This window comes from Pseudophryne corroboree, chromosome 12 (genome assembly GCF_028390025.1).
Source record: "Pseudophryne corroboree isolate aPseCor3 chromosome 12, aPseCor3.hap2, whole genome shotgun sequence".
Classification (NCBI taxonomy): domain Eukaryota; kingdom Metazoa; phylum Chordata; class Amphibia; order Anura; family Myobatrachidae; genus Pseudophryne; species Pseudophryne corroboree.
Window position 1 is genome coordinate 160,248,929 of NC_086455.1, and position 25,627 is coordinate 160,274,555.

The window sequence follows — 25,627 nt, forward strand, 5'->3', positions numbered from 1 at the left end:
ATGTACCATATATATTAGATACCATATAAGAACAGGCACCATATAATACCAGGTACCATATATATTAGATACCATATAATAACATGTACCATATATATTAGATACCATATAAGAACAGGCACCATATAATGCCAGGTGCCATATATACTATTAGATACCATATAATAACAGGCACCCTATAATAACAGGTACCATATATATTAGATACCATATAATAACAGGCACCATATATATTAGATACCATATAATAACAGGCACCATATAATACCAGGTACCATATATATTAGATATCATATAATAACATGTACCATATATATTAGATACCATATAATAACAAGCACCATATAATGCCAGGTGCCATATATACTATTAGATACCATATAAGAACAGGCACCATATAATACCAGGTACCATATATATTAGATACCATATAATAACATGTACCATATATATTAGATACCATATAATAACAGGCACCATATAATGCCAGGTGCCATATATACTATTAGATACCATATAAGAACAGGCACCATATAATACCAGGTACCATATATATTAGATACCATATAATAACATGTACCATATATCTTAGATACCATATAATAACAGGCACCATATAATGGCAGGTGCCATATATACTATTAGATACCATATAAGAACAGGTACCATATAATACCAGGTACCATATATATTAGATACCATATAATAACATGTACCATATATATTAGATACCATATAATAACAGGCACCATATAATGCCAAGTGCCATATATACTATTAGATACCATATAAGAACAGGCACCATATAATACCAGGTACCATATATATTAGATACCATATAATATCATGTACCATATATATTAGATACCATATAATAACAGGCACCATATAATGCCAGGTGCCATATATACTATTAGATACCATATAATAACAGGCACCATATAATACCAGGTACCATATATATTAGATACCATATAATAACATGTACCATATATATTAGATACCATATAATAACAGGCACCATATAATGCCAGGTGCCATATATACTATTAGATACCATATAATAACAGGCACCATATAATACCAGGTACCATATATATTAGATACCATATAATAACAGGCACCATATAATGCCAGGTGCCATATATACTATTAGATACCATATAAGAACAGGCACCATATAATACCAGGTACCATATATATTAGATACCATATAATAACATGTACCATATATATTAGATACCATATAATAACAGGCACCATATAATGCCAAGTGCCATATATACTATTAGATACCATATAAGAACAGGCACCATATAATACCAGGTACCATATATATTAGATACCATATAATAACATGTACTATATATATTAGATACCATATAATAACAGGCACCATATAATGCCAGGTGCCATATATACTATTAGATACCATATAATAACAGGCACCATATAATACCAGGTACCATATATATTAGATACCATATAATAACAGGCACCATATAATACCAGGTGCCATATATACTATTAGATACCATATAATAACAGGCACCATATAATACCAGGTACCATATATATTAGATACCATATAATAACATGTACCATATATATTAGATACCATATAATAACAGGCACCATATAATGCCAGGTGCCATATATACTATTAGATACCATATAATAACAGGCACCATATAATACCAGGTACCATATATATTAGATACCATATAATAACAGGCACCATATAATACCAGGTGCCATATATACTATTAGATACCATATAATAACAGGCACCATATAATACCAGGTACCATATATATTAGATACCATATAATAACATGTACCATATATATTAGATACCATATAATAACAGGCACCATATAATGCCAGGTGCCATATATACTATTAGATACCATATAATAACAGGCACCATATAATACCAGGTACCATATATATTAGATACCATATAATAACATGTACCATATATATTAGATACCATATAATAACAGGCACCATATAATGCCAGGTGCCATCAGTGGCGTAACTACTGCCCCCGCAGTCCTCGTGGTGGCTTGGGGGCGAGGGGCTGCGGGGGCGCCACTGACTTAGAACAGATTGACATGCGGACGAGCGTCCGTATGTCAATCTGCGGTCTCCTTCCCTCCGCTGCTGTGTTGGAGGGACACGGAGGGCACCGCGCGCGCCTCTCCAGTGTCCCTCCTGGCTCTCCGGCCGGTCTAATAAAGGAAGTGCCGTTTGTGAGCTCTGATTGGCTCACGAACCGGCACTTCCTTTATTAGACCCGCAGGAGAGCCAGGAAGGACACAGGAGAGGCACGCGCTGTGCCCTCCGTGTCCCTCCAACACAAAGGAGCGGGGAGGGGGGGAATAGGGGAGCAGGCACTGTGGGGGAATATCTGGCACTGAGGGCATGTACCTGGCGGCACTGTTGGGGAATATCTGGCACTGGGGGCATATACCTGGCACTGTGTGGAGGAATATCTGGCACTGTGGGGCAATATCTGGCACTGGGGGGAGCAGGCACTGAGGGGGCTTATGTGACACTGTGGGGGAATATCTGGCACTGGGGGCATATACCTGGCACTGTGGGGGAATATCTGGCACTGGGGGCATATGTGGCATTGGGAAGGGTATATTTGGCACTGGGGGCATGTACCTGGCACTGTGGGGGAATATCTGGCACTGGGGGCATATGTGGCACTGGGAGCACGGCCCTACCAACAAGCACTACCCCCTAGCAATGAGTATGACACCCAGTGCATGAAACTCCTGGCAACGAGCATGACACCCTGAGCATGAAAATCCCTGGCACCGTGCATGGAACCAAGAGCATGAAACCCCTGGCAACGAGCAGGTAATTTAAAAGTAATTAGAAGCCTTACTGTAGAACTTAATGTGTAATGGGCATTACGGTGTGTGGCATAATGTATCACGGACATTGCGGTGTGTGTCATAATGTGTCACAGGCATTACGGTGTGTTGTATACTATATCACGATCATTGTGGTATGTGGTATAATGTCTCAGGGTCATTGCGGTGTGTGTCATAATGTGTCACAGACATTGTATGTGCTATAATGTACCAGGGGCATTGCAGTGTGTAGCATAATGTATAACGGGCATTGCGATTCCTGTCATAATGTGTCACAGGCATTACGGTGTATGGCATAATGTGTCGGGGGCATTACAGTGTGTGCATATTGTGTCATGTGCATTATTGTGTGTGGCATAATGTCTAAGGGCCATTGCAGTATGTGGCATAATGTATACTGGGCATTACTATAAGGAGGAAAAGGAAAAAGGAGACAAATAATGTAAGGGGCATGAATCAGGATTATTTTTCTTTCCTGTGGTGGCTAACGTCTGGGCGTGCAGGTTGCAAAACTGGGGTATAAGGTAGTCTTTTCCTGCAATGTCACGCCCCTTTCTGTGAAGCCACAGCCATTTCAACAAAGCCGCACCCCCTTTTTGGTGGAGCACGCCTTCGGCGCGCGCATATTTGTCCCTTTACTACTGCCAATTATGGGGGGGGGGGGGGGGGGGGCGCCGAAGAATTTTTTGGCTTGGGGGAGAAAAATTTCTAGTTACGCCACTGGGTGCCATATATACTATTAGATACCATATAATACCAGGCACCATATAATACCAGGTACCATATATATTAGATACCATATAATAACATGTACCATATATATTAGATACCATATAATAACAGGCACCATATATTACCAGGTACCATATATATTAGATACCATATAATAACATGTACCATATATATTAGATACCATATAATAACAGGCACCATATAATGCCAGGTACCATATATAGTGCAGGGGTAGGCAACCTGTGGCTCTCCAGCTGCTGTGGAACTACACATCCCAGCATGCCCTACCACAGGTTTGCTGTTAGGATGTTCTAAAACGGTGACAGGGCATGCTGGGATGTGTAGTTCCACAGCAGCTGGAGAGCCACAGGTTGCCTGCCCCTGATATATACTATTAGATACCATATAGTAACAGGCACCATATATACTATTAGATACCATATAATAATAGGCACCATATAATACCAGGTACCATATATATTAGATACCATATAATAACAGGCACCATATAATGCCAGGTACCATATATACTATTAGATACCATATGATAACAGGCACCATATATAATATTAGATACCATATAATAATAGGCACCATATAATACCAGGTACCATATATATTAGATACCATATAATAACAGGCACCTTATAATGCAAGGTACCATATAAAACTAGGTACAATAATGTATAATAATAATAATAATAATAATAATAATAATAATTACTATATAATACTAATTACTAAATAATACCAGGCACCATAAAATACCAGGTACCATATAATATTAGGCATCACATAATACCAGGTATCATATAATATTAGGTATCATATAATACCAGGTACCATATAATACCAGGTATACCATATAATAATAGGTACCGTATAATACCAGGTGCCATATAATATTAGGTATCACATAATACCAGGCACCATAAAATACCAGGTACCATATAATATTAGGTATCACATAATACCAGGTATCATATAATATTAGGTAACACACAATACCAGGTATCATATAATATTAGGTATCATATAATACCAGGTACCATATAATACCGGGTAGTACCATATACTGTAATACCAGGTACCATATAACAGCAGGTTCATTATAATACCAGGTACCAGATAATAGCAGGTTCATTATAATACCAGGTATCAGATAATATCAGGTACCATACTGTATAATGCTAGGTACAATATAATGAAATGTTACCATATAAGAGGTTACTCTTTATTCCACCTCTGACAGATTACAATGGTAAATGACTGATACATTTGTAATATTATTTTCCTCGCACAAACCTCTATGTAAGACCTCCATCCACCTGACTACAGCAATCCCCCCTACACTGACTGGTGTGTGACTATTGTGATCACACTGTCTCTTTACGTGCGGGATTAATATGAGGTAATTGCTGTCACTGTTACACTATAACACATTGGGGGTGGGGGAGCCTTATATTTGTGGAAAGGACGCTGCAACCCAAGCACTATAAATAAAGGATACACCCTGATCACAGGAGAGGGTCACACATTACACTATACATGTTCCCATCCACAGAGCAGCTATAGGAAAGGGTCACACATTACACTATACATGTTCCCATCCACAGAGCAGCTATAGGAAAGGGTCACACATTCCACTATACATGTTCCCATCCACAGAGCAGCTATAGGAGAGGGTCACACATTACACTATACATGTTCCCATCCACAGAGCAGCTATAGGAAGGGGTCACACATTACACTATACATGTTCCCATCCACAGAGCAGCTATAGGAAAGGGTCACACATTACACTATACATGTTCCCATCCACAGAGCAGCTATAGGAGAGGGTCACACATTACACTATACATGTTCCCATCCACAGAGCAGCTATAGGAAAGGGTCACACATTACACTATACATGTTCCCATCCACAGAGCAGCTATAGGAAGGGGTCACACATTACACTATACATGTTCGCATCCACAGAGCAGCTATAGGAAGGGGTAACACATTACATTATACATGTTCCCATCCACAGAGCAGCCATAGGAAGGGGTAACACATTACACTATACATGTTCCTATCCACAGAGCAGCTATAGGAAGGGGTCACACATTCCACTATACATGTTCCCATCCACAGAGCAGCTATAGGAGAGAGTCACACATTACACTATACATGTTCCCATCCACAGAGCAGCTATAGGAAGGGGTCACACATTACACTATACATGTTCCCATCCACAGAGCAGCTATAGGAGAGGGTCACACATTCCACTATACATGTTCCCATCCACAGAGCAGCTATAGGAGTCACACATTACACTATACATGTTCCCATCCACAGAGCAGCTATAGGAAGGGGGTCACACATTACACTATTCATGTTCCCATCCACAGAGCAGCTATAGGAAGGGGTCACACATTTCACTATACATGTTCCCATCCACAGAGCAGCTATAGGAGAGTTCACACATTACACTATACATGTTCCCATCCACAGAGCAGCTATAGGAAGGGGTCACACATTACACTATACATGTTCCCATCCACAGAGCAGCTATAGGAGTGGTTCACACATTACACTATACATGTTCCCATCCACAGAGCAGCTATAGGAAGGGGTCACACATTACACTATACATGTTCCCATCCACAGAGCAGCTATAGGAAGGGGTCACACATTACACTATACATGTTCCCATCCACAGAGCAGCTATAGGAAGGGGTCACACATTACACTATACATGTTCCCATCCACAGAGCAGCTATAGGAGAGGGTCACACATTACACTATACATGTTCCCATCCACAGAGCAGCCATAGGAAGGGGTCACACAATACACTATACATGTTCCCATCCACAGAGCAGCTATAGGAGAGGGTCACACATTACACTATACATGTTCCCATCCACAGAGCAGCCATAGGAAGGGGTCACACAATACACTATACATGTTCCCATCCACAGAGCAGCTATAGGAGAGGGTCACACATTACACTATGCATGTTCCCATCCACAGAGCAGCTATAGGAAGGGGTCACACATTACACTATACATGTTCCAATCCACAGAGCAGCTATAGGAGAGGGTCACACATTCCACTATACATGTTCCCATCCACAGAGCAGCTATAGGAAAGGGTCACACATTACACTATACATGTTCCCATCCACAGAGTAGCTATAGGAAGGGGTCACACATTACACTATACATGTTCCCATCCACAGAGCAGCTATAGGAGAGGGTCACACATTACACTATACATGTTCCCATCCACAGAGCAGCTATAGGAGAGAGTCACACATTACACTATACATGTTCCCATCCACAGAGCAGCTATAGGAAGGGGTCACACATTCCACTATACATGTTCCCATCCACAGAGCAGCTATAGGAGAGGGTCACACATTACACTATACATGTTCCCATCCACAGAGCAGCTATAGGAAGGGGTCACACATTACACTATACATGTTCCTATCCACAGAGCAGCTATAGGAAGGGGTCACACATTACACTATACATGTTCCCATGTTCCCATCCACAGAGCAGCCATAGGAAGGGGTCACACATTACACTATACATGTTCCCATCCACAGAGCAGCTATAAGAAGGGGTCACACATTACACTATACATGTTCCCATCCACAGAGCAGCTATAGGAGAGGGTCACACATTACACTATACATGTTCCCATCCACAGAGCAGCTATAGGAAGGGGTCACACATTCCACTATACATGTTCCCATCCACAGAGCAGCTATAGGAAGGGGTCACACATTACACTATACATGTTCCCATCCACAGAGCAGCTATAGGAGAATGTCACACATTACACTATACATGTTCCCATCCACAGAGCAGCTATAGGAGAGGGTCACACATTACACTATACATGTTCCCATCCACAGAGCAGCTATAGGAAGGGGTCACACATTACACTATACATGTTCCCATCCACAGAGCAGCTATAGGAAGGGGTCACACATTATACTATACATGTTCCCATCCACAGAGCAGCTATAGGAAGGGGTCACACATTACACTATACATGTTCCCATCCACAGAGCAGCCATAGGAAGGGGTCACACATTACACTATACATGTTCCCATCCACAGAGCAGCTATAGGAAGGGGTCACACATTACACTATACATGTTCCCATCCACAGAGCAGCTATAGGAAGGGGTCACACATTACACTATACATGTTCCCATCCACAGAGCAGCTATAGGAAGGGGTCACACATTACACTATACATGTTCCAATCCACAGAGCAGCTATAGGAAGGGGTCACACATTCCACTATACATGTTCCCATCCACAGAGCAGCTATAGGAGAGGGTCACACATTACACTATACATGTTCCCATCCACAGAGCAGCTATAGGAAGGGGTCACACATTACACTATACATGTTCCCATCCACAGAGCAGCTATAGGAGAGGGTCACACATTACACTATACATGTTCCCATCCACAGAGCAGCTATAGGAAGGGGTCACACATTACACTATACATGTTCGCATCCACAGAGCAGCTATAGGAGAGGGTCACACTTTCCACTATACATGTTCCCATCCACAGAGCAGCTATAGGAGAGGGTCACACATTACACTATACATGTTCCCACCCACAGAGCAGCTAAAGGAAGGGGTCACACATTACACTATACATGTTCCCATCCACAGAGCAGCTATAGGAGAGGGTCACACATTCCACTATAGATGTTCCCATCCACAGAGCAGCTATAGGAAGGGGTCACACATTCCACTATACATGTTCCCATCCACAGAGCAGCTATAGGAAGGGGTCACACATTACACTATACATGTTCCAATCCACAGAGCAGCTATAGGAAGGGGTCACACATTACACTATACATGTTCCCATCCACAGAGCAGCTATAGGAAGGGGTCACACATTACACTATACATGTTCCAATCCACAGAGCAGCTATAGGAAGGGGTCACACATTACACTATACATGTTCCCATCCACAGAGCAGCTATAGGAGAGGGTCACACATTCCACTATACATGTTCCCACCCACAGAGCAGCTATAGGAGAGGGTCACACATTACACTATACATGTTCCCATCCACAGAGCAGCTATAAGAAGGGGTCACACATTACACTATACATGTTCCAATCCACAGAGCAGCTATAGGAAGGGGTTACACATTACACTATACATGTTCCCATCCACAGAGCAGCTATAGGAGAGGGTCACACATTCCACTATACATGTTCCCATCCACAGAGCAGCTATAGGAGAGGGTCACACATTACACTATACATGTTCCCATCCACAGAGCAGCTATAAGAAGGGGTCACACATTACACTATATATGTTCCAATCCATAGAGCAGCTATAGGAAGGGGTTACACATTACACTATACATGTTCCCATCCACAGAGCAGCTATAGGAGAGGGTCACACATTCCACTATACATGTTCCCATCCACAGAGCAGCTATAGGAGAGGGTCACACATTACACTATACATGTTCCCATCCACAGAGCAGCTATAGGAGAGGGTCACACATTACACTATACATGTTCCCATCCACAGAGCAGCTATAGGAAGGGGTCACACATTACACTATACATGTTCCTATCCACAGAGCAGCTATAGGAAGGGGTCACACATTACACTATACATGTTCCCATCCACAGAGCAGCCATAGGAAGGGGTCACACATTACACTATACATGTTCCCATGTTCCCATCCACAGAGCAGCCATAGGAAGGGGTCACACATTACACTATACATGTTCCCATCCACAGAGCAGCTATAAGAATGGGTCACACATTACACTATACATGTTCCCATCCACAGAGCAGCTATAGGAGAGGGTCACACATTACACTATACATGTTCCCATCCACAGAGCAGCTATAGGAAGGGGTCACACATTCCACTATACATGTTCCCATCCACAGAGCAGCTATAGGAGAGGGTCACACATTACACTATACATGTTCCCATCCACAGAGCAGCTATAGGAAGGGGTCACACATTACACTATACATGTTCCCATCCACAGAGCAGCTATAGGAGAGGGCCACACATTTCACTATACATGTTCCCATCCACAGAGCAGCTATAGGAGAGGGTCACACATTACACTATACATGTTCCCATCCACAGAGCAGCTACAGGAAGGGGTCACACATTACACTATACATGTTCCCATCCACAGAGCAGCCATAGGAAGGGGTCACACATTACACTATACATGTTCCCATCCACAGAGCAGCTATAGGAGAGGGTCAGACATTACACTATACATGTTCCCATCCACAGAGCAGCTATAGGAAGGGGTCACACATTACACTATACATGTTCCCATCCACAGAGCAGCTATAGGAAGGGGTCACACATTACACTATACATGTTCCCATCCACAGAGCAGCTATAGGAAGGGGTCACACATTACACTATACATGTTCCCATCCACAGAGCAGCTATAGGAAGGGGTCACACATTACACTATACATGTTCCCATCCACAGAGCAGCTATAGGAAGGGGTCACACATTACACTATACATGTTCCCATCCACAGAGCAGCTATAGGAAGGGGTCACACATTATACTATACATGTTCCCATCCACAGAGCAGCTATAGGAAGGGGTCACACATTACACTATACATGTTCCTATCCACAGAGCAGCTATAGGAAGGGGTCACACATTACACTATACATGTTCCAATCCACAGAGCAGCTATAGGAGAGGGTCACACATTCCACTATACATGTTCCCATCCACAGAGCAGCTATAGGAGAGGGTCACACATTCCACTATACATGTTCCCATCCACAGAGCAGCTATAGGAAGGGGTCACACATTACACTATACATGTTCCCATCCACAGAGCAGCTATAGGAGAGGGTCACACATTCCACTATACATGTTCCTATCCACAGAGCAGCTATAGGAAGGGGTCACACATTACACTATACATGTTCCTATCCACAGAGCAGCTATAGGAAGGGGTCACACATTACACTATACATGTTCCCATCCACAGAGCAGCCATAGGAAGGGGTCACACATTACACTATACATGTTCCCATGTTCCCATCCACAGAGCAGCCATAGGAAGGGGTCACACATTACACTATACATGTTCCCATCCACAGAGCAGCTATAAGAAGGGGTCACACATTACACTATACATGTTCCCATCCACAGAGCAGCTATAGGAGAGGGTCACACATTACACTATACATGTTCCCATCCACAGAGCAGCTATAGGAAGGGGTCACACATTCCACTATACATGTTCCCATCCACAGAGCAGCTGTAGGAGAGGTTCACGCATTCCACTATACATGTTCCTATCCACAGAGCAGCTATAGGAAGGGGTCACACATTACACTATACATGTTCCCATCCACAGAGCAGCTATAGGAGAAGGTCACAAATTACACTATACATGTTCCCATCCACAGAGCAGCCATAGGAAGGGGTCACACATTACACTATACATGTTCCCATCCACAGAGCAGCCATAGGAAGGGGTCACACATTACACTATACATGTTCCCATGTTCCCATCCACAGAGCAGCCATAGGAAGGGGTCACACATTACACTATACATGTTCCCATCCACAGAGCAGCTATAAGAAGGGGTCACACATTACACTATACATGTTCCCATCCACAGAGCAGCTATAGGAAGGGGTCACACATTACACTATACATGTTCCCATCCACAGAGCAGCTATAGGAAGGGGTCACACATTCCACTATACATGTTCCCATCCACAGAGCAGCTATAGGAGAGGGTCACACATTTCACTATACATGTTCCTATCCACAGAGCAGCTATAGGAGAGGGTCACACATTACACTATACATGTTCCCATCCACAGAGCAGCTATAGGAAGGGGTCACACATTCCACTATACATGTTCCCATCCACAGAGCAGCTATAGGAGAGGGTCACACATTTCACTATACATGTTCCTATCCACAGAGCAGCCATAGGAAGGGGTCACACATTACTCTATACATGTTCCCATCCACAGAGCAGCTATAGGAAGGGGTCACACATTACACTATACATGTTCCCATCCACAGAGCAGCTATAGGAAGGGGTCACACATTACTCTATACATGTTCCCATCCACAGAGCAGCTATAGGAAGGGGTCACACATTACACTATACATGTTCCCATCCACAGAGCAGCTATAGGAGGGTCACACATTACACTATACATGTTCCCATCCACAGAGCAGCTATAGGAGAGGGTCACACATTACACTATACATGTTCCCATCCACAGAGCAGCTATAGGAAGGGGTCACACATTCCACTATACATGTTCCCATCCACAGAGCAGCTATAGGAGAAGGTCACAAATTACACTATACATGTTCCCATCCACAGAGCAGCTATAGGAGAGGGTCACACATTACACTATACATGTTCCCATCCACAGAGCAGCTACAGGAAGGGGTCACACATTCCACTATACATGTTCCCATCCACAGAGCAGCTATAGGAAGGGGTCACACATAACACTATACATGTTCCCATCCACAGAGCAGCTATAGGAGAGGGTCACACATTCCACTATACATGTTTCCATCCACAGAGCAGCTATAGGAGAGGGTCACACATTACACTATACATGTTCCCATCCACAGAGCAGCTATAGGAAGGGGTCACACATTACACTATACATGTTCCCATCCACAGAGCAGCTATAGGAAGGGGTCACACATTACACTATACATGTTCCCATCCACAGAGCAGCTATAGGAGAGGGTCACACATTACACTATACATGTTCCTATCCACAGAGCAGCTATAGGAAGGGGTCACACATTACACTATACATGTTCCCATCCACAGAGCAGCTATAGGAAGGGGTCACACATTACACTATACATGTTCCCATCCACAGAGCAGCTATAGGAATTGGTCACACATTACACTATACATGTTCCCATCCACAGAGCAGCTATAGGAGGGTCACACATTACACTATACATGTTCCCATCCACAGAGCAGCTATAGGAAGGGGTCACACATTACACTATACATGTTCCCATCCACAGAGCAGCTATAGGAGGGTCACACATTCCACTATACATGTTCCCATCCACAGAGCAGCTATAGGAGAGGGTCACACATTACACTATACATGTTCCCATCCACAGAGCAGCTACAGGAAGGGGTCACACATTACACTATACATGTTCCCATCCACAGAGCAGCTATAGGAAGGGGTCACACATTACACTATACATGTTCCCATCCACAGAGCAGCTATAGGAGAGGGTCACACATTACACTATACATGTTCCCATCCACAGAGCAGCTATAGGAAGGGGTAACACATTACACTATACATGTTCCCATCCACAGAGCAGCTATAGGAAGGTGTAACACATTACACTATACATGTTCCCATCCACAGAGCAGCTATAGGAAGGGGTAACACATTACACTATACATGTTCCCATCCACAGAGCAGCTATAGGAAGGGGTCACACATTACACTGTACATGTTCCCATCCACAGAGCAGCTATAGGAGAGGGTCACACATTACACTATACATGTTCCCATCCACAGAGCAGCTATAGGAAGGGGTAACACATTACACTATACATGTTCCTATCCACAGAGCAGCTATAGGAGAGGGTCACACATTACACTATACATGTTCCCATCCACAGAGCAGCTATAGGAAGGTGTAACACATTACACTATACATGTTCTCACTGTCACACTATTACTATGGGGAGTGTGGACTATAACACCCCAAATATACCGGAGGATTGCTGCGATATTATCAGAGAGATGCGAGATCTGCGGATACAGCAGTAATAGGCTGAGTACTAATACTGCATAAGTATTCAGAGTAATCAGAATAATGACCCCCGGACACCAGATCTGATACTGCTATTATCACCTCTAGGACAATGCCGCTATTACAGAACAGACAAGCATTATACATCACTGGCGATTATACCCTCAGATCCCATATATATTCATCTCATGGGATTAATACTGACTGTTACATTATAATCTAATAATTTCTATATTTAGCTCACCGGATGATATACACTCACATCAGAGAATTATTACTGATAATACCTATATAGTATGCTGGGAGTATTATTACTGGGCATAAATATGTTCTGTACAAATGTATTTCTTTATAATCTATACACAGAGCTAGTACCTTTATTACTACAACTCTATATACACAGCTCGGAGATATATTAACGAGCAACTCATATATTAATATCAAATAATGATTATTGATGATAAATTCTCCTCCGATAATTATTACTAATAGCCTATACTCAGCTCCTATCAGGACAATTGAAAATTCATACTCTTAGCTGACAATTCATACTCCGCTCATATAATAATTTTTCACAATTGACACAAATATTACTCACAATTCACACTCACATCTATAATTATTATTTATAATTCGTACTCTCGTTAAAACTGATACGACCCTAGTACTAAGAGCAGAGAATTATTACTGATGATGCATACACCTAGATGAGAGAAGTATTACTAATAATTCATACACCTAGATGAGAGAAGTATTACTGATAATTCATACACCTAGATGAGAGAAGTATTACTGATAATTCATACACCTAGATGAGAGAATTATTACTGATAATTCACACCCCTAGATCAGAGTATTACTGATAGTTCATCCACCTATAGCAGAAAAGTATTACTGATAATTCATACACCTATATTAGAGAAGTATTACTGATAAATTCATACACCTATATCAGATAAGTATTGTTGGTAATTCATACACCTAGTTCAGAGAATTATTACTGATAGTTCATACACCTATATCAGAGAAGTATTGTTGATAATTCATACACCTAGTTCAGAGAAATATTACTGATAATTCATACACCTAGATGAGCTAATTATTACTGATAATTCATACACCTATATCAGTGCAGTATTACTGATAATTCCTACATCTATATCAGAGAGTTATTACTGATAATTCATACACCTAGATGACAGAATTATTACTAATTCATACACCTATATCAGAGAAGTATTACTGATAATTCCTAAGCCTAGATCAGAGAGTTATTACTGATAATTCACTCACCTAGTTCAGATAATTACTGATAATTCATACACCTAGATGATAGAATTATTACTACTGATAATTCATACACCTAGCTCAGAGAAGTATTACTGATAATTCATACAGTACATCTAGATCAGAGAAGTATTACTGATTATTCATATACCTAGATCAGAGAAGTATTACTGGTCATTCATACACCTAGATCAGAGAATTATTACTGATAATTCATACACCTGGATCAGATAAGTTTTACTGATAATTCGTTCACCTAGATCAGATAAGTATTACTGATTATTCATATACCTAGATCAGAGTAGTATTACTGATCGTTCATACACCTAGATCAGAGAAGTATTACTGATCATTCATACACCTAGATCAGAGAAGTATTACTGATAATTCATACACCTAGATCAAAGTATTATTACGGATGAAGCATAGAGCAAGACCAGAGACTTATTACTGATAATTCAAACACTCTGCTCATATATGAAATAGATAATACATTTTCTCAGCTCATACAATTAATACAAATATCTCATACCCTCATACAATTATTACTTATACCTCCGTATTATATAATTATTATTACTGAAAATGAATCTTGAACACATACACGTATTACTATAATTCAAACACTCAGATCCAATAATTATTACTTATAACTCATACAGTCATCTAGAGAATAATTGCTGAAAATGCATACACTCAGATCAGAAAACGATTACTGATAATTTGTATTTTCTGCTCAGAGAATTATTACTGACAATTCAAACACTCAGCTCATATAAGGTATACAGTAATGCATATCCTCAGATCATGCATTATTACTCATACTTCCATATAAAAAATTCTGATAATTCATTATCTAGACTAAGCTCATACACGTATTACTGATAATTAAAAAAAAAACACCTCAAATCCAATGACTAATATTTATATTTCATACACTCATACAGAAAATTATTACAGATACTTCATATACTCAGCTTATATAAAGAATACTGATAATTCATACACTCATCTGAAATAACTATTACTGATAAATCATACACCCAGATCAGAGGATTATTGCTGATATATACAATTTATTAATTCACCTGAGAGGGAGAGTTGGGCTGCAGATTTGTGGGTTAATTTTCCATTGTTTCTGTATATTTCTATTATAATGTATAATTGTGAATAATTGTTGATACTACAGGATATTTGTCATATAATATGAAATAAGGTGAATATATGAATACATTGTAACTACAACACACTGTTTCGGAAGGGTTAAACCTCCCCTTTTTTTTGTAGGTTAAGATATTTTCTTACTACTGTTTTTGTTTGTTTGTTTTTTTTGTATAATAAATGTTATTAATAGCTACATCTGGTATTTTATTTCCGAAATGTAATCATTTCTATCAACCATCCTGTGAAATACAACGTATTTTCTATTTATCGATGGGTCATTGACGAATATTTAGTGCCATTGATCTGTGATCTGATCGTACTAAAATTAGATTACTCTGGTAATGATTTTTTTTTAATGCATTTGCCAGATGTCTTTTATTTATATATCATTTCCATTTTTAATATATCACTTTTTTGTTTGTCATTTTTGTTTAATATCCCTTGTTGTTCATTTTATTTCTAGATCCTTTTGAGCTATTATCTAAAATGTTACATTGTATTTATGTCCATATATGATCGGATATATCTGTTTTTATATATTATTTAATAGATATCGGTTCCCACTACCTTTCTGTCTCTTTATATCAAGGATAATGCTGATTATTAATGGCTATATTATGTTTCCGGCGGTTTACATAACGCCAGTGGTATTTATACAGGATATAAATGGTTTATTTTATAATAATATATTTCTTATAATATTTAGACGCTATTTATTTAAAAAAAAAAATCGAATTTTAATTTGTTATGTACATTTTAGGTTGATTCTATTGTTTGTAAATAAAATGTGTGTTTCTGTTATATGTATATAGAAATAAATCTATATTTTACATGCATATAGAATAATATGTTGGTGGTTATTTCTCTTATATCTGTGCTGTGATTACAGTATTGGGTTGTATGCACAGGCTCCTAAATTCGGGTTTTAATTTCCTCGCGCTGTCTTTTCTTAATCGGATCTACCAGTTTGTCGGCTGCATTTCTCTATATACATCGCTGGCTGGATGTTATATCTGCATCATAGGATGTTCTATCTGTGTTATGTATCTCTTGTTTGATATTACATGGCTGGAATATTATATATCTGTTACAGGATCGGTATTACACACGGATAATAGGATATTGTTACATATCTATATTATAGGATCATATAAGCATTGACGGTTGGATGTTATATAGTTAGGATATATCTGTATTGTAGATAATATATCTGTACTGTACATCGCAATTGGATATTATATATCTGCATTATAGTATATTGTATCTGTATTATAAACATCGGTGGTTGAGAATTGTATATCTGTAATATATAGTTAGATCATATATACACAAGAGACGTAGAGAGATTTATTGCAGTCGGATAAAGTTGGCATTGTGTGTGTGTGTGTGTGTGTGTGTGTGTGTGTGTGTGTGTGTGTATACACACACACACACACACACACACACACACACACACACACACACACACACACACACACACACACACACACACACACACACACACACACACACACACACTTGTTACTGTCACCTGAGCTGCAGGTCCGGCTCCCATTCTCTGGTCCCGGGCTCCTGCCCACTGTCTGTACCCGGGCCCCCTGGTGTTCCCCCAGTAGTAACCCAGGCTGTGTGTAGAAGGTGGGGATCCCGCCGGCTCCCAGGAGCCCCAGGCCAGAGCGGGCCGCCAGCAGATGGGCCCCTGGAGGCAGGGAATGCATGTGGCCCCTGGGTGGAGGGGCGGGCTCCTTGTTGAGTCCCAAAATCTCTTGGATGCCAAAGCCAGTGGTCCTGGGAGGGGCGGGGGGCCCCTCTCTCCCGGTCATCCTGTCCCTGTCTGGTCCCAGAGCTGACTGCTCCCCGACTCTCCTCATCTGCTTATATCACCTTCCAGACGCCTCCCCCTCCCGCCGGCACACAGAGGGGCTTCTGCCACCCCGGCTCCTGTGCCCCTACCCTCTGCACCAGTAACACCTGTGCCCCCTGCACCGGCTCCTGTGCCCCTACCCTCTGCACCAGTAACACCTGTGCCCCCTGCACCGGCTCCTGTGCCCCTACCCTCTGCACCAGTAACACCTGTGCCCCCTGCACCAGCGCTCACCGTGCCCCTGTGCCCCCTCCACCAGCGCTCACCGTGCCCCTGTGCTCCCTCCACCAGCGCTGCACTTGTGCCCCCTCCACCATCCATACACTAGACGCCTGTGCCCCCTCCACCATCCATGCACCAGACCCCTGTGCCCCCTCCACAAGAACTGCACCGGGTCCCTGTGCCCCCTCCACTATAGCTGCACCGGGCCCCTGTGCTTCCTCCAGCAAAGCTACTCCTGTGCCCCCCCCCCCCCCCCCCCCCTGCTGCACCTCTGCCCCCTCCACCAGAGCTACCCCCTGTGACTGTGCCCCCTCCATCATAGTTGCACCTGTGCCCCTCCACCAGAGATGCTGTGCCCCAGGCACACCTCATCGTGCCTGTCAGAAGATTTGGGATATGGTGCCACTGAGGTCTGAGGGTTGTTAATTTTGGCTAGAACAGAGTATCATCTGGAAATGTATAGTGGCAGACGTCATTTACCAATGTGCAAACGCAGCTGTGTGACGTCATGCACCCGATTTTGTGATAGCCTCTTCAGATGATGTGGCTTGTGCATAGAGCAACCTGTGACTTTTATGGTATTTACGTAACAGGTATTGGTATACACCACAGAGTAACGATAATAGTAACAAATGAGAATGCTATAGTGGTCTATACTGCCCCTATCAAAGACTTGTGGATTTGAATTAATGTTTTTGTTTTTAAATTTTTTTGCACCATTGGGTAGTACATGGGGCCCATATATACATTTTCCAAGAGGGGACACAAATATAATTTCATCCCCAAAGAATTATGGCAGTTACCCTGCTTTATTCTTATAATAGGGTGAGCTCACCTGGGGTCAGCGCACACCTTGGTAACTGCATATCCAGGCTACTACCCACCTGGGTTCCTACACAAGCTGGGTTACTGCACACCTGTGTTACAGTATGCATGGATCACCCAGAAGAACCACCTGCAGTCCATACACTATATACATGGCTCACAGAGACCTAGGTCACTACAAATTACATGTATGGGTCACTACTACTACACCTAGGTTACTAAGCATCTGCTTCATTAAATGTCAAGAGTTAGTACATACATAGGTCACTGAACACCTAGCTTACGGCTCAGAGTCCAAGTATATCTGGGGACATAGCACAAACTTTACTACAACATATGGTCACACAACACACATGGGTTATACAGATCAGTGGTCACTATACATTGGAGGGCACTACACACATGGGTTATACAGATCGGTGGTCACTATACATTGGAGGGCACTACACACATGGGTTATACAGGTCAGTGGTCACTATACATTGGAGGGCACTACACACGTGGGTTATACAGGTCAGTGGTCACTATACATTGACGGGCACTACACACATGGGTTATACAGGTCAGTGGTCACTATACATTGGAGGGCACTACACACATGAGTTATACAGGTCAGTGGTCACTATACACTGGAGGGCACTACACACGTGGGTTATACAGGTCAGTGGTCACTATACATTGGAGGGCACTACACACGTGGGTTATGCAGGTCAGTGGTCACTATATATTGGAGGGCACTACACACGTGGGTTATACAGGTCAGTGGTCACTATACATTGGAGGGCACTACACACGTGGGTTATGCAGGTCAGTGGTCACTATATATTGGAGGGCACTACACACGTGGGTTATACAGGTCAGTGGTCACTATACATTGGAGGGCACTACACACATGGGTTATACAGATCAGTGGTCACTATACATTGGGAGGCACTACACACAGGGGTTACACAGGTCAGTGGTCACTATACATTGGATGGCAGTACACACATGGGTTATACAGGTCAGTGGTCACTATACATTGGAGGGCACTACACACGTTGGATATACAGATCAGTGGTCACTATACATTGGAGGGCACTACACACGTGGGTTATACAGGACGGTGGTCACTATACATTGGAGGGCACTACACACATGGGTTATACAGATCGGTGTCACTATACATTGGAGGGCACTACACACGTGGGTTATACAGATCGGTGGTCACTATACATTGGAGGGCACTACACACATGGGTTATACAGGTCAGTAGTCATTATACATTGGAGGGCACTACACACATGGGTTACACAGGTCAGTGGTCACTATACATTGGAGGGCACTACACACGTGGGTTATACAGGTCAGTGGTCATTATACATTGGAGGACACTACACACATGGGTTATACAGGTCAGTGGTCACTATACATTGGAGGGCACTACACACATGGGTTATACAGATCGGTGGTCACTATACATTGGAGGGCACTACACACATGGGTTATACAGATCAGTGGTCACTATACATTGGAGGGCACTACACACATGGGTTATACAGATCAGTGGTCACTATACATTGGAGGGCACTACACACATGGCTTATACAGGTCAGTAGTCACTATACATTGGAGGGCACTACACACGTGGGTAACACAGACTGGTGGTCTCTATAAATTGGAGGACACTACACACATGGGTTATACAGGTCAGTGGTCACTATACATTGGAGGGCACTACACACATGGGCTATACAGGTCAGTGGTCACTATACATTGGAGGGCACTACACACAGGGGTTACACAGAGCGGTGGTCACTATACATTGGAGGGCACTACACACATGGCTTATACAGGTGAGTGGTCACTATACATTGGAGGGCACTACACATGTGGGTTATACAGATCAGTGGTCACTATACATTGGAGTGCACTACACACATGGGTTATACAGGTCAGTGGTCACTATACATTATAGGGCACTACACACATGGGTTATACAGATCGGTGGCCACTATACATTGGAGGGCACTACACACGTGGGTTATACTAATCGGTGGTCACTATACATTGGAGGGCACTACACACGTGGGTTATACAGGTCAGTGGTCACTATATATTGGAGGGCACTACACACATGGCTTATACAGGTCAGTGGTCACTATACTTTGGAGGGCACTACACACATGGGTTATACAGATCGGTGGTCACTATACATTGGCGGGCACTACACACATGGGTTATACAGGTCAGTGGTCACTATATATTGGAGGGCACTACACACATGGCTTATACAGGTCAGTGGTCACTATACATTGGAGGGCACTACACACGTGGATTATACAGATCGGTGGTCACTATACATTCGAGGGCACTACACACATGGGTTATACAGATCGGTGGTCACTATACATTGAAGGGCACTACACACGTGGGTTATACAGGTCAGTGGTCATTATACATTGGAGGGCACTGCACACATGGGTTATACAGATCGGTGGTCACTATACATTGGAGGGCACTACACACGTGGGTTATACAGGTCAGTGGTCACTATATATTGGAGGGAACTACACACATGGCTTATACAGGTCAGTAGTCACTATACATTGGAGGGCACTACACACATGGGTTATACAGGTCAGTGGTCACTATACATTGGCGGGCACTACACACATGGGTTATACAGATCAGTGGTCACTATACATTGGAGGGCACTGCACACATTGGTTATACAGGTCAGTGGTCACTATACATTGGCGGGCACTACACACATGGGTTATACAGGTCAGTGGTCACTATACATTGGAGGGCACTACACACATGGGTTATACAGATCGGTGGTCACTATACATTGGAGGGCACTACACACGTCGGTTATACAGATCAGTGGTCACTATACATTGGAGGGTACTACACACATGGGTTATACAGATCGGTGGTCACTATACATTTGAGGGCACTACACACATGGGTTACACAGGTCAGTGCTCACTATACATTGGAGGGCACTACAAACGTGGGTTATACAGGTCAGTGGTCACTATACATTGACGGGCACTACACACATGAGTTATACAGGTCAGTGGTCACTATACACTGGAGGGCACTACACACGTGGGTTATACAGGTCAGTGGTCACTATACATTGGAGGGCACTACACACATGGGTTATGCAGGTCAGTGGTCACTATACATTTTAGGGTCACTACACACATGGGTTATACAGATCAGTGGTCACTATATATTGGAGGGCACTACACACGTGGGTTATACAGGTCAGTGGTCACTATACATTAGAGGGCACTACACACATGCGTTATACAGGTCAGTGGTCACTATACATTGGAGGGCACTACACACATGGGTTATACAGATCAGTGGTCACTATACATTGGAGGGCACTACACACGTGGGATATACAGGTCAGTGGTCACTATACATTGGAGGGCACTACACACGTGGGTTATACAGATCAGTGGTCACTGTACATTGGAGGGCACTACACACGTGGGTTATACAGATCGGTGGTCACTATACATTGGAGAGCACTACACACATGGGTTATACAGATCAGTGGTCATTATACATTGGAGGGCACTACACACATTGGTTATACAGGTCAGTGGTCACTATACATTGGAGGGCACTACACACATGGGTTATACAGGTCGGTGGTTACTATACATTGGGGGGCACACTACACACATGGGTTATACAGGTCAGTGGTCACTATACATTGGGGGGCAATACACACAGGGATTACACAGGTCAGTGGTCACTATACATTGGATGGTACTACACACAGGGGTTACACAGGTCAGTGGTCACTATACATTGGATGGCACTACACACATGGGTTATACAGGTCAGTGGTCACTATACATTGGAGGGCACTACACACATGGGTTATACAGATCAGTGGTCACTATACATTGGAGGGCACTACACACGTGGGTTATACAGATCGGTGGTCACTATACATTGGAGGGCACTACACACATGGGTTATACAGGTCAGTGGTCACTATACATTGGAGGGCACTACACAAGTGGGATATACAGGTCAGTGGTCACTATACATTGGAGGGCACTACACACATGCGTTATACAGGTCAGTGGTCACTATACATTGGAGGGCACTACACACATGGGTTATACAGGTCAGTGGTCACTATACATTGGAGGGCACTACACACATGGGTTATACAGATCAGTGGTCACTATACATTGGGAGGCACTACACACAGGGGTTACACAGGTCAGTGGTCACTATACATTGGATGGCACTACACACATGGGTTATACAGGTCAGTGGTCACTATACATTGGAGGGCACTACACACGTGGGATATACAGATCAGTGGTCACTATACATTGGAGGGCACTACACACGAGGGTTATACAGGACGGTGGTCACTATACATTGGAGGGCACTACACACATGGGTTATACAGGTCAGTGGTCACTATACATTGGAGGGCACTACACACATGGGTTATACAGATCAGTGGTCACTATACATTGGAGGGCACTACACACGTGGGTTATACAGATCGGTGGTCACTATACATTGGAGGGCACTACACACATGGGTTAGACAGGTCAGTGGTCACTATACATTGGAGGGCACTACACACGTGGGATATACAGGTCAGTGGTCACTATACATTGGAGGGCACTACACACATGCGTTATACAGGTCAGTGGTCACTATACATTGGAGGGCACTACACACATGGGTTAAACAGGTCAGTGGTCACTATACATTGGAGGGCACTACACACATGGGTTATACAGATCAGTGGTCACTATACATTGGGAGGCACTACACACAGGGGTTACACAGGTCAGTGGTCACTATACATTGGATGGCACTACACACATGGGTTATACAGGTCAGTGGTCACTATACATTGGAGGGCACTACACACGTGGGATATACAGATCAGTGGTCACTATACATTGGAGGGCACTACACACGAGGGTTATACAGGACGGTGGTCACTATACATTGGAGGGCACTACACACATGGGTTATACAGGTCAGTAGTCACTATACATTGGAGGGCACTAAACACATGGGTTACACAGGTCAGTGGTCACTATACATTGGAGGGTACTACACACGTGGGTTATACAGGTCAGTGGTCATTATACATTGGAGGACACTACACACATGGGTTATACAGATCAGTGGTCACTATACATTGGAGGGCACTACACACATGGCTTATACAGGTCAGTAGTCACTATACATTGGAGGGCACTACACACGTGGGTAACACAGACTGGTGGTCTCTATAAATTGGAGGACACTACACACATGGGTTATACAGGTCAGTGGTCACTATACATTGGAGGGCACTACACACATGGGCTATACAGGTCAGTGGTCACTATACATTGGAGGGCACTACACACATGGGCTATACAGGTCAGTGGTCACTATACATTGGAGGGCACTACACACAGGGGTTACACAGAGCGGTGGTCACTATACATTGGAGGGCACTACACACATGGCTTACACAGGTGAGTGGTCACTATACATTGGAGGGCACTACACATGTGGGTTATACAGATCAGTGGTCACTATACATTGGAGTGCACTACACACATGGGTTATACAGGTCAGTGGTCACTATACATTATAGGGCACTACACACATGGGTTATACAGATCGGTGGCCACTATACATTGGAGGGCACTACACACGTGGGTTATACAGATCGGTGGTCACTATACATTGGAGGGCACTACACACGTGGGTTATACAGGTCAGTGGTCACTACATATTGGAGGGCACTACACACATGGCTTATACAGGTCAGTGGTCACTATACTTTGGAGGGCACTACACACATGGGTTATACAGATCGGTGGTCACTATACATTGGCGGGCACTACACACATGGGTTATACAGGTCAGTGGTCACTATATATTGGAGGGAACTACACACATGGCTTATACAGGTCAGTGGTCACTATACATTGGAGGGCACTACACACGTGGATTATACAGATCGGTGGTCACTATACATTGGAGGGCACTACACACATGGGTTATACAGATCGGTGGTCACTATACATTGAAGGGCACTACACACGTGGATTATACAGGTCAGTGGTCACTATACATTGGAGGGCACTGCACACATGGGTTATACAGATCGGTGGTCACTATACATTGGAGGGAACTACACACGTGGGTTATACAGGTCAGTGTCACTATATATTGGAGGGAACTACACACATGGCTTATACAGGTCAGTGGTCACTATACATTGGAGGGCACTACACACATGGGTTATACAGGTCAGTGGTCACTATACATTGGCGGGCACTACACACATGGGTTATACAGATCAGTGGTCACTATACATTGGAGGGCACTGCACACATTGGTTATACAGGTCAGTGGTCATTATACATTGGCGGGCACTACACACATGGGTTATACAGGTCAGTGGTCACTATACATTGGAGGGCACTACACACATGGGTTATACAGATCGGTGGTCACTATACATTGGAGGGCACTACACACGTGGGTTATACAGGACAGTGGTCACTATATATTGGAGGGCACTACACACATGGCTTATACAGGTCAGTGGTCACTATACATTGGAAGGCACTACATACATGGGTTATACAGGTCAGCAGTCATTGACTGGGAGAGATGAGGTGGAGTACCACATGTAAAATAATCCGGTGACATGGAGATGAGGTGGAGTACCACATGTAAGATAAGCCGGTGACAGGGAGAGATGAGGTGGAGTACCACTTGTAAGATAAAATGGTGTCACGGAAAGATGTAAGATAAGCTGGT

At 42.9% G+C, this 25,627-nt stretch overlaps 1 protein-coding gene across 1 annotated transcript in view; it reads right to left on the bottom strand.

The window, feature by feature from the left end:
- Positions 1-17,726, bottom strand: part of VSX2 (visual system homeobox 2) — a 99,748-nt gene extending 82,022 nt beyond the window's left edge. Inside the window, exon 1 of the mRNA XM_063948325.1 lies at positions 17,435-17,726. Within this exon, the coding sequence (XP_063804395.1) occupies positions 17,435-17,726 (292 nt within the window). The remainder of the gene's footprint in view (positions 1-17,434) is intronic.
- Positions 17,727-25,627: the final 7,901 nt, after the last annotated feature.